The sequence below is a fragment of the Zea mays genome, chromosome 2 (genome assembly GCF_902167145.1).
Source record: "Zea mays cultivar B73 chromosome 2, Zm-B73-REFERENCE-NAM-5.0, whole genome shotgun sequence".
In the NCBI taxonomy this organism is placed as follows: Eukaryota; Viridiplantae; Streptophyta; class Magnoliopsida; order Poales; family Poaceae; genus Zea; species Zea mays.
Window position 1 is genome coordinate 46,061,702 of NC_050097.1, and position 11,858 is coordinate 46,073,559.

At 49.3% G+C, this 11,858-nt stretch overlaps 2 protein-coding genes across 2 annotated transcripts; both read right to left on the reverse strand.

The window, feature by feature from the left end:
• Positions 1-1,631: 1,631 nt before the first annotated feature.
• On the reverse strand, positions 1,632-3,514 carry LOC103646378 (E3 ubiquitin-protein ligase ATL6). Its single transcript, XM_020548284.3, has 2 exons — positions 3,230-3,514; positions 1,632-3,149 (listed from the first exon to the last, which is right to left on the reverse strand). The coding sequence occupies exon 2, from the start codon at positions 3,060-3,062 to the stop codon at positions 1,896-1,898; it is 1,167 nt and encodes a 388-aa protein (XP_020403873.1). The 5' UTR covers positions 3,063-3,149; positions 3,230-3,514; the 3' UTR covers positions 1,632-1,895.
• Positions 3,515-3,823: 309 nt separating this feature from the next.
• Positions 3,824-6,257, reverse strand: LOC100276555 (uncharacterized). The gene is made up of 2 exons (NM_001374063.1): positions 5,898-6,257; positions 3,824-4,916 (listed from the first exon to the last, which is right to left on the reverse strand). Exons 1-2 carry the CDS (start codon positions 6,216-6,218, stop codon positions 3,966-3,968), a joined length of 1,272 nt encoding a protein of 423 aa, NP_001360992.1. The 5' UTR covers positions 6,219-6,257; the 3' UTR covers positions 3,824-3,965.
• Positions 6,258-11,858: the final 5,601 nt, after the last annotated feature.

Below are 11,858 nucleotides of genomic sequence, written 5' to 3' on the forward strand. Positions count from 1 at the left end.
TTATTCTTATTAAGTGCACAAACAAACAAAACTCATCATGATGCACATTTTAATGGCATGTCCTTTATTAAGCATTTGTTGTTTTTTTAAAATGGGATGTTCACATGAAGTAATAAATAGGAACAACACACATATATATAAAGGAATATAATTTCTCCTTTTAGACTTTTCTTACAGAGTGGGTATTACAGCACCGGTATAGGTTCTTTGCCGAGTGTAGTGGCCCTGGCACTCGGCAAAGAGGCACGCTTTGCCGAGTGCCATATAAAGCACTCGGCAAAGAACCTGACACGGGGACCCGCTGACGGATTCTTTGTCGAGTGCTGGCCGGCAGACACTCGGCAAAGGTAACTTCTTTGCCGAGTGTCACCTAGGACACTCGGCAAAGACGCCGTCTCCGTCACCTCGGTGCCGTGACGGCGGCTTTTCTTTACCGAGTGCCCGAGAAAAAGTACTCGGCAAAGACGACTTTGCCGATGTACTGTGTGTCGAGTGCGACACTCGACAAAGTTTTTGCCGAATGTTTTTCAGTCTTTGCAGAGTGTTTCAGGCACTCGGCAAAACCGTCGATTCCAGTAGTGAGTAGTGCAGTAGCAAACGGATGCCTACATGCCTGTTGGTTTTTTTTAACACGTTAGCAAACTCATATAAATAGATAAACTAGTCTAAACACATATTATGATAAAAAACTAATCGGTTTTAGGGTAACCATCTGGAGGTGGGTGAGAGCCAATAGCCATGGTCTGTGGCACGAAGAATTCACAAGATCCATAGCTTCGTTGCCAATGGCTTAGCTGCAGTTGTCCCTGGAGTCGTAGAGTACTTGCTCGGACATGGACTAGAGATAGCAAGAACCCGGCCAAACCACAGGTACCGCAATGCATCGCCTAAAGTTGCCAAACCATAGGTACCATCGTCTAAAGTTGCCACGTCATCGGCGCCGTTTCTGTCCGGCGCCACTTGAGCTCTTTCCGCGATGCGCCCACGGATGATGATGGTTCGTTTTCTCGATCGCTTCGCAGAAGAAAATCCTTTGGATATCTGGAGCACTCTGTTTATAACAAATAAAAAAAATCTCTCCACGGCAGTGCAGCGTGCAGGTGAAGGCACGCCTGGGCGCTAGCTAGCTGCCGCAAGAGGGTACACCGTCGTCCTTGTCCGGCGACGTGATTGTGAACCGTAGCCAAGAGACTTCATCAAAATTCAAAAACCCGTCGCCAGGAGCCACTGCCCACTAGGCGACCCAAACAAAGGCCTTTGAAATGGGGGCGACGGCCTCCTTATCCAATATGGTTTCTTTACAGTTTCTTTACGCCGGTCACTACCCAGTGCGCGAACCTTCCCCATTGTTTTTTCTCGCACATCGATCTCTCCAAGTCAGATTGACACCCACACAGCCACGGCCAAAAGAGTCCAGTACTGAGAGAAGACCTCGTAAAGAATGGTGATGAACAGTCCTTTCATGAAGAGAAATGATGATTAGCGATCGCAGATGATCTTACAAAGCTGATGCTGGCAGTGGCAGGACAATGCTTCTCCCACTGACGTCGAATCGTGACAGCAAAAGGAGAGGCTACCGTCTCGAAATCAAAAGAAGGATACTGATGAGGGTTTAACTAAAGAACGGCAGGGAGACCAAAGTGAGTTCTTCTCTTATCGTCAGTAATCATCAATCCCACAAAATCAAAATCTACGGACCAGACGAATCAATCTTTGCAGAAAGGTACTAGAATAAAAGCTAGATAGATAAATAAAGTGTCGCGAAAATCTGGCAGCTATATATCACGAAATGCTCCTAACAATAAACAAATACAGCAAAAGAAAAAAGAAAAGAAAAGGCACAGCTCGTCAAACTTTACGGGGCCGCAGCATGCCAGTTCCAGCCGCGGCCTCGATCACGGCCGGCCCGTCGGCGGCGGCGACGCCACGCCCTTCCAGCTTGACTCACCGCCGTCCCTCCCCCTCCTCGTGGACCCGTCCCAGCCTCTCCGCACCGAGCCGTCGCCGCCGCCTCGCGCCCAGGAGACCGTCCTGGCCAGGAACGATTGCCACCGGCGCCCGCCGTGGCTGCTCCCCCCGCCGTTGCCAAAGCTTCCTGCTCCTGCTACGCCCCTTCCGCCTCGGGAGCTCCCCTCGGAACTCATGTCCGAGAGGTTGAGCAGGCTGGTGGCGTGGCGCAGGCGGCGAGACCGGAGCACCTGCTCCCGCACGTGCTCCGGCAGCCGCAGCGTGAACCTCTCGTGGTCGCCTTCCTCCGCGGCGGCGGCGGCCGCCGCCGCCGCGAACAGCGAGTGCCCCGTCGAGTGCGACCGCGGCATCCTGGCGGCGCGCCGCGCGCTGCGCAGCGTCTCCAGCTCGACGGCCTCCTCCTTCCTGTCGTCCTCGCAGCTGCTGCTGCCCCCCTCCGATCCGTCGTCCGACACCGGTATCGCCACGGCCTCCGGCGGCGGCGAAGGCTGGCGCGGCGCTAGCCGCGGCGAAGGCGACGGGGGCGCCACCGCCGGCGCCGGCGCCGGCTTCTCGAGGTTCGCGCGGCAGAGCGGGCACGTGACCCGCGACTGCAGCCAGGGGTCGATGCACTCCGGGTGGAACGCGTGGGAGCAGTGCGGCAGCAGGCGGAGGTCGTCGTCGTCCTCGAACGCCGTCAGGCACACCGCGCACTCCAGCACGCCCTTGCCGATCTTGTGCTCCACGACCTCCCTGTACGACACAATCGGGAACGTGGCGACGACCGCGGGGTCCAGCCCGCGCTTCCCCCTCCTGGACGGGCCCCCGCCCCCGCCGCCGGCTGCCGCTGCCGCTGCCGCTGCCGCCGCCGCCGCCCCGGGGTCCGCTAGGCGGCACTGGTTGATGTACGCGCAGACGAAGAGCAAGAAGAAGAAGACGCTGATGGCCACCGTGATGAAGGTCGACATGGTGCGGCCGAACTGCGTCTGTTGCGGCGGCGCAGAAGGCGTCTGCCGAGGCGGCGGCGCCGGCGCCGACTGCGCCTGCGCGTCCACGACGACGGCCATGCCGGCGCCGAGGAGGCAGAACACGAGGAGCAGCTGCCGCGTCTCCATCGCTCCTCGCGAAGCACGCACGCAGAGGCACAGATTTGGGGAAACGGCACCACTTCTGCCGCCGGTCTGTCTGCTGTGGAGCGAATCCTGCTTTGACGGCACGAGAAAGTGAGAAACCGATTGGTGTTGCTAGCTAGACGCGCGCTGGTGGTGCTGCGGATGCCTACATCCCACGTCGTGACTCGTGAGTTGGGCGAAATACTTGCTTGCCCCTCTCTCTTTCTTGCCGATCCCAGACCCGCCTAGTTCAGTTCCTGCATCTGGGTGGATCTTTGACGCAGGGTTGGCACGTTTTACATCTGCGCGAGCGCGACTGTGCCGAAGGAGCGGCGGATGGCAGGCAGGCGTGTGCCGAGTGTTTGACACCGGGCCGGGACCGGGAGTATTCTGAGGTTTCGGGGGCTATCAAAGCAGCCGTGGATGGAATGGAAGGTGGTGGTAGGCAACGCATGAAAGGACTCGAAATACTTGAAAAAACTCCTGTGGCTTGCGACCGGTATCTTTATTCCACGCACAATCATGAAACAACAACTCGCAACGTCACCATCTTCGTGGCGAGAATGTGGAGCATAGGACAAACAGTATGCAACAGCATCGTTTCCGCCAGCTCGTAGCCGCTGTACCTGTCGTCTTTACAATAGCTGCAGCCTGCAGGGTAGTTAGGGCCAGGAAGAAGACGAAGGTCACAAGAACGCGCGCACCGATGGCCGTACACAGTTTCTCAGTGTGCTTCGTCATGCCACGAGCCTGGCACTATGTACGTACGTAACCCACTAACCAGACATGATCACATCAATCATGTCAGAGAATAACGTAACGTGCAGAGTGCTTGGGCTGTCCATTGTTTATTCCTTCACACAAGACAACAACAACAAAAAGAACAGACTCGAAACCAACCCGTAATCACTCGACCACTGCCGCCCTGCTGCTGCTGCTGCTAGTCAGTATACAACGCTTCTGCAGCATCAGCTCCCGAAACCTACCCGCGGCGTCGGCGAGACCGGCGCGCAGGAGGGCGTCCAGCAGCCGGTTGCAGGCGGAGACGTCGAACTCGGGGGCCTTAGAGCGCTGCCACTGGTCGACGACCTCCCCGGCATCCTCCAGCCGCCCGCACGCCAGGTAGGACGAGACCACGCAGACGTAGTTCCGGCTCGTCATGCGCTGCTGCTGCTGCGACTGCGACTGCGAGGTCGCCACCATGGACCTCCAGATGTCCCTTATCCTCTCTGGCCTGCCGAGGCCGGCGTGCAAGATGACGAGGAAGTCGTAGGTGATCCATTCCCTCTGGCTGATCCTCGCCTCCCCGGCCTCCACCGGCGGCGAATTCACAGAGCCCAGAAGCTGGCCCGCGTCGACGTACACGGACGCGAGGTCCCGGTACAGCGCCCACCCTCCTTCTGTGGACGACTTCGGGTCTCTGGACATCTCGTCGAGGACTGCTCTGAAGCCCTCGAGATCCATGGACGCCGCGGCCGCGCTGGCACGGAGGTTGTACGTGAACAGGTCCGGAGAGACGTTCTGCCGTTTCAGCTCCTCTGCGACGGCCTCCACTTTACCGAGCTCCCCCACGGAGATGTACAGGGTCATCATCTCGTTGTAGACCAGGGCGTCCATAGGCAGGCTCGCGTCTTTCATCCTCTCGAACAGCCTTTCGGCTCTGTCCGTCATCTTCGACCGGCCATAGGAGTGCAGAAGTGCTGTGTAGGCTTCTAGCGATTTGGCTCCCGGTGGGAGCTTCTCAAAGAAATCTTCCGCGGCACTGGCACCGAAGACCTTGGTAATCAAGTCGATGCGCATTCCGTAGTCGTTCTCTGATAGATCAGACTCGTGATGTGTCTTCATCCAGTCTGCTACCTGTAAAATATGCAGTTAATAGTTAGTTGATACAGCGATCTGTATTTTTTTTCTCCCTAGAAGGGGAAAGGTGTAAACCACCATCGACAAAATGTAATATTGCTAGGGTATGGTGGGTATCAGCATAAGCAACCAAACAAAATAAGAGGAAAGGAATATATGCTATAAGCTTTGCCAACGTAAAAGTCTGGCCGATGACATCCTTCAGGGTTAGCGATAGTTCTCATACAGGATTATCCGATCTCAATGACACAAGACCATTTCGCAAAGGAATGTAAAGGTAAGATGGCTCATCATGTTGTAAAAATATAGAAACGCAATAGCTAGTATCAGTTAGCATTAAAATGGCAACAAAAGGAATACTTGAGACAAATTCAATTGATGAGATGTTGGTTACTAATTATAAGATCATAGCTGCAACCTTCGCCATCATGCCAGTCTTCATGAGCATCTTCATAGGCACCCTCATCAATAAGGAACAAAGTTACAGCACATGAATACAGCTTACTAACCCACAGCAAAATCTAGTTAGAAAAGCTCGGCCTGTTGATGAAACCAGAAGCATCAGCAGCGGCACTGTAAAGAGCCAACCGAACCATCTTAATTATTCAGGTAGATAAACCTACAACGCGTGCACATCACAAATTCTTTTGTACAGATTTTATTCAGAGGGTCTCATATCATAGCCGGCTAGGTTTTGGACACAGCAGTGATGCAAAGTTTTTGCCTGTCATGGGAGGAGCATTATTTGGAACTTTTCCATTTATGTTTTTCTATTGTTTTGGCCTTGCCGTTGGTCTTGGTAGCTATTGCTAGTTGCCTAGTTTTGTACAAAAAATTATCCATTTCCACAACAAAAAAAGAACACATTAGATCAAAGTTCATTGCGCAGCACAGACAATGAATTCAACCCCGCATTCACGAGGCCTATGGCAGGAGGAGCAATAATAACAAGGGACAAGGATTCTGCCGGTGCCGAACCTCAAGGGCGTGCTTGTAGCGACGGACGCGGGTGAGGTCGCGCGCGATGCGGCGGAGCTCCGCCGTGGGTGCGTCGCGTCCCTCACTGGACCACTTCTCGAGTGCCGCCGTCGCGCTCCGCTTCGCCAGGCCCAGTCGGAAGATGCGGCTGCGCAGGTCGTCCCCATCGTGCTCGCCCGTAGCCGCGACCACGCGATCGCCCACGGCGGTCGACGCGGCTTCAGATGAGAAGGTCCCGTGCCCCGCGAGAACAGAGCGGAGGTGGAAGCCGGAGACGGATCGCTTGGAGCGGCCGCCGGCTCGGGTAAGCACCGCCGCCATCTCGTTACCCTGTGCGGCTGTAACCCCGTTCGAGCGAGCGAACCGTGCCGGCAGCGAGGTGCGCAGTGTTACTGTCTTGCAGGGCCGAACCGTTGTATGGGCTGAGCCGTGCTTTACAAATTTGGTGAGACTGGGCCCCCAAAATTGGCCTGTATGACTATTTTCAGCGGCTGTCTTATAGCAATTATAAATAAATAATTTAAAAATAACTTTTGTTCTCAGCTAAACATCTTCAACGAACCTATTCCGCTAAGAGCTAGTTTGGGAACACTAATTTCTCATAGGATTTTCATTTTCCTCCCTTGGGAAAATGAAAATCCCATGGGAAATTAGTGTTCCCAAACTAGCCCTAAATGTAAACTATTTTCGTGGTAAAAGCTTATTTCCAATGGTTCTTCTGTCTCTACTTATTTAACTCATTAGTGTCATTACTTCTTTAAAGCATCAATTTTTTGGATTGCGCGCCATCTAACTATGGGCCATTGTCAATGGGTTGTTACACTATAGATAGATTGTTATACTATAGATAGACCGTAAAAAAACAACAAAGCCCAACACGACATAAAAGCCACACATATCACATCGGTTCTACATAGTATCATCTACTAACTGAAGGAGGACGAGCGATCGAGCGGAATATAAAAAGCGGGTTAGGCTCCTTTTTAATACATATCTTTCTCGTTTTTTTTGCTAAGGAGCTGTTTGGAAGTAACCTAGTTTTTAAGTATCTATTTTTTAGAAACTGGTTTATTGAAAAAGCTAGTTTATGGTGTTAGGAACCACCTCGGTTTTCATAAACTCGTTTTATCTAGGGAGGCTTGCTTCTTAGTTTTTAAGAAGATGGGAATCCAATTTCTAATATCTAGGATACAAACTGGTATGTTCCTCGGTTTTTATAAACTAGTTTCTTAAAAACTTGGTGCTTCAAAACATGCCATAAGTAAAAGTTTAATATTTGTTATTGTCAGTTTAATATCTGATATGTGGACAAAATGTTCGCTTTGTTATTAATTTTATTTTTTATGGATATCAAATATGATTATGTATCATCGCATCGTACAGTATTTTGATAGTCTCTAGTATATTTAAGCGGTAGTTTCTTCGTGCGTCTCATATGTGTCGTCGCAACACACAATATTTTGCTAGTATCTACTATATTTAAGTGGTAGTTTCTTCGCATGTCTCACTCCCATCTCCACGTGAAATCCAAAAAATAAGCACAGAACTTAGGGTTTTAACCATTACCATCTCCCTCCCACACTCAATTTCTAACAACTGAAACACATATTCATTTGTATTCTATAAAGGATAGATGTTATAAATATTATAAATATATAAGGCCCTATTTGGGAACAAGGTTTTTGAAAACCACAGTTTTTGAAATACTACAGTATACTTTATGTTATTCATTTTGGGGTTTTCCCTTTATTTTCTTTTGAGGAAATAAAGAAATGAATTAAAAAAAATAAGTGGTCAGCCGGACTGGGCCTTTTTTAGGCCCGTAAGCCAAGCAGCCCAGCCGGCTGGGAATAATCCCTAGGGCACTTCCGTGCCTCTGGCAGAGAGACAGCGGAGAGGAAGAGAGCGCAGGCAGCTGAGCGGCAGCGGAGGCTCAACGGCTTGGCCGGCTTGCACGGCTGCCTCTTCGCGTTTCCTCTCTATTCAACGGCCTCCGAATTTGGTGCCTGGTCTCTGCTCCATAAGTATGGATGCGTTTCCCCTCTCTCTGGCACTGGCTGAGCAGTCAGATGTTCTTCTTCCTCTCTCCGTGTGTGCTGCTCCGTTGAGAACTCAGTTCGTTCCCTGGTATTGCTGGGAGTGGTTCAAAGAGATAGGAAGTGGTGATGTGCTTGCGCAGCGTGTCTTTCCTATGCTCTGTTGCCGAAACCGTGCATCTGTGTAGTGCTGCGGTTCTTCTCTGATTATTGTCCACCGTGGCCTGGTGCTTGGGCTCCCTCTGCGCGGTGTTCCTCTTCTCGGGCTGGTGCCGTGGACGTCTCTCTCGGCTCCGGCAGCGGCTCTAGTATCTCCGTCAACCTCCCGCCGTGCAGGCCCGGACGTGGGCGGCGGAATTGGTTTTCTGGGACAGAACCTTGTGTTCGCTGAGCTGGTCTTCCCACGTAGACAATCTACGTGCTGTGAGTTATTCGTTGTCTCACTTTATTTACTGTTTAATTTTGTGCAATCTGCTAGTATTAAATACTTGGGTGTGATTGCACTGTTGTAGGCGGATTTGCGTGCTCGATGATGATAGCGGTGTAGTGAGACAATGTGACAGTCTGGGTTTTAGTGTATTATCATTTTCAGAATTGATATTATTTGTGCCTAATTAAATCTCTCTTTGTTGAGGCTGTTTGCCTGTGTTAAATTCTGTTATTTTATTTAGTACACAGCTCCTTAGTATTAGTATTTAGATTTGATTATTAGGCTTATTACATCTGATCTAAAACCCTGATTTAGTAAGATAGGGCTGTCACGTTAGTCGAGGATCTCTGATCACCTATTAGCGTTGAAGGGTTGTTTATTACAGCAACCCACTATTTTGAGAGCAATACTTTAAGATAAACAATCATGTTTATTTGTTTAATCTGCCTTCTTCATCAGCAAGTCATGTTTAATTATAAAATGGACCTGAGATGCTATTTTACATGTTTACATGTTCTAGAATTGCTACTGTTCATTGCTGCAATAATTATATATGGCATTTGTCTGAGTTATATGCTTGTTTTATTCGGAATTAGAATATTTAATTTATTTAAATATGAAGGAAGCATGTCACTTATTTCTCTAATTTACAACAATCCAGAAAACCAATTCGTATTATGGTCTCCAGTTCTGATGTCATTAAGCCTGAAGTGTTCGACGGCGCTAGCTTTAAGCGCTGGCAGATTAAGACTCGCATGTGGCTCACTGACCTAAAATTATTTTGGGTAGTGACGTCGGCTGTTCCCGAGGCTGCATCAGATAATGCTGATGATGCAGCGAAGGCCGCCGCACTTGCGGAGAAGGCCAAGTGGGACGAAGCTAATGAGGCATGCTTGTCTCGTCTGTTGAACGTCTTGTCGAACCGCTTATTTGACGTGTACTCTGGTTTTACCTCCGCTAAGGGTCTATGGACTGAACTTGAGAACGAGTTCTCTGAAGTTGACAATGGCAATGAGTCATTCACAACGGAAAACTACCTCAACTATAAAATGGTTGAGGGAAGGTCTGTTATGGAACAGCTACAGGAGATTCAACTCCTTGTTAGGGACTTGGTCCAATATGGCTGCGTCCTACCAGACAGTTTTCAGGTGAATGCAATACTGGCAAAGCTCCCGCCTTCTTGGCGAGACTTTGTGACTTCACGCCGCCACATGAAGAAGCAAATGACTCTCACTGAGTTGTCAGCTGTGATTAATGTGGAAGAGCGTGCAAGGTCCAGTAACAAGCCATCCCAGCAACTCCAGGCTCACGTTGTTGAGAAGGGTGGAGATAGAAAATTCCAGAAGAAGAAGAAGAACTCTCCACAGAAGAATATGAACCAACCTAAGTCCAAAAAGATGAAGAAGAAAAGGAGGACTTTATCTGCTACGTTTGTGGTGTCTCCGGGCATACAGCTCGGAGGTGCAAACTTAGGAAGGGAAAAGGTCCTCCACCTTAGCGCAAAGAAGGGAACGTGGTGGTTAACGCCACCCCAGGGTATGCACCTCAGGCCTTTATGGCAAGTCCATCAGATGACTGGTGGATGGATTCCGGTGCTACTGTTCATATTTGTGCTGATCGATCCATGTTCTCTTCATTCCAGGGATACAGCAGCGCACCAGTCTTGATGGGAAATGGTGTTTCGGCAGCAGTTCGAGGTACTGGACAGGTCTACCTGAAGTTAACTTCAGGAAAGACGCTCGTGCTGAAGGACGTACTCTATGTGCCATCGATGAGTCGGAACCTCATTTCAGTGTCGCTGCTATGTCGACAGGGTCTCAAATTAGTGTTTGAGTCTAATAAAGTGGTCCTGTCTAAGTTTGGTACTTTTGTTGGAAAGTCATATGAGTCAGGCAGTTTGTTCCGTCTTTCTGTTTTGAATAATCATTCTTCTTACCATGTTAATGTGGTCTGTAATAACGATTCCATTAATAATATATGGCATTCCCGTTTGTGTCATGTGAATTTTGAGGCCATTAAGAGATTAAGTGACATGTCTTTAATTCCTGAATATAAACATGTTAAAGGTGTAAAATGTGGTATTTGTGTGCAAGCCAAGCAGCCTAGAAAACCGTTTCATACAGTTGAAGGCAGAAGTACCACTCCTTTAGAACTAATTCACTCAGATATCTGTGAGATGAATGGTATAATCACAAAAGGCGGTAAAAGATACTTTCTTACCTTGATAGATGATGCTACCAGGTTCTGTTATATTTACTTACTCAGAACTAAAGATGAGGCACTAGAACACTTTAAGATCTATAAGACTGAAGTTGAAAACCAGTTAGACAAGAAAATTAAAAGGTTGCGATCTGATAGAGGAGGTGAATACCTTTCCAACCTTTTTGACGAGTACTGCAAAGAGTGTGGAATCATTCATGAAACCACCGCTCCATATTCACCTCAGTCAAATGGGGTAGCTAAAAGGAAGAACCGAACAGTGTGCGACTTAGCTAATGCTTTGTTGCAAAGTTCGGGGATGCCTGACATCTGGTGGGGCGAGGCAGTACTCACAGTATGCTATGTCCTGAACAGGGTGCCGCCTCGCAACCGTGAGGCCACACCCTATGAAGGATTTAAAGGAAGGAAGCCAGATCTTTCGCATCTTCGGACTTGGGGTTGCCTTGCAAAGGTGAATGTCCCGTTGCCGAAGAAGAGAAAGCTAGGCCCTAAGACCGTAGACTATGTCTTCCTGGGTTATGCACATAACAGTGCAGCTTATAGATTTCTAGTGGTCCATTCCGAGACGAGCGAAGTCGCTGTAAATGTCATAATGGAATCTCGGGATGTGACATTCTTTGAGAGCATCTTCCCTATGCGGGATAAGGAAGTAGTAGCCCAAGATGGTCCATCTCGGACATATTCTCTGCCCTCGAGTGTCCATGACCAGACTCCAGATTTGGAGTTAAGGAGGAGTAAGAGACAAAGGACTGAAAAGTCTCTGGGTGATGATTATATTATTTATCTAGTGGATGAAGAACCACGCTCCCTCACAGAGGCATATACATCTCCGGATGTAGAGTACTGGAGGGAGGCTGTCCGTAGCGAGATGGATTCCATCATCTCGAACGGAACTTGGGAGATAACTAATCTCCCAGCTGGTTGCAAGCCTGTGGGCTGTAAATGGATCTTTAGGAGGAAGAGGAGACCCGATGGTACTATTGAAAAGTACAAGGCCCATCTTGTGGCTAAGGGTTTTACTCAAAAGAAAGAGGAGGATTATTTTGATACTTATTCTCTGGTGGCTCGATTGCCCACAATTTGTGTGCTTTTAGCACTGGCAGCTGCGTATAAACTTCTTGTTCATCAAATGGACGTAAAGACAGCATTCCTAAATGGAGAGCTGGAAGAGGAAATTTATATGCAGCAACCAGAAGGATTTGTGGTTAAAGGACAAGAGAGCAAAGTGTGTCACTTGATTAAATCCTTATATGATCTGAAGCAAGCTCCCAGACA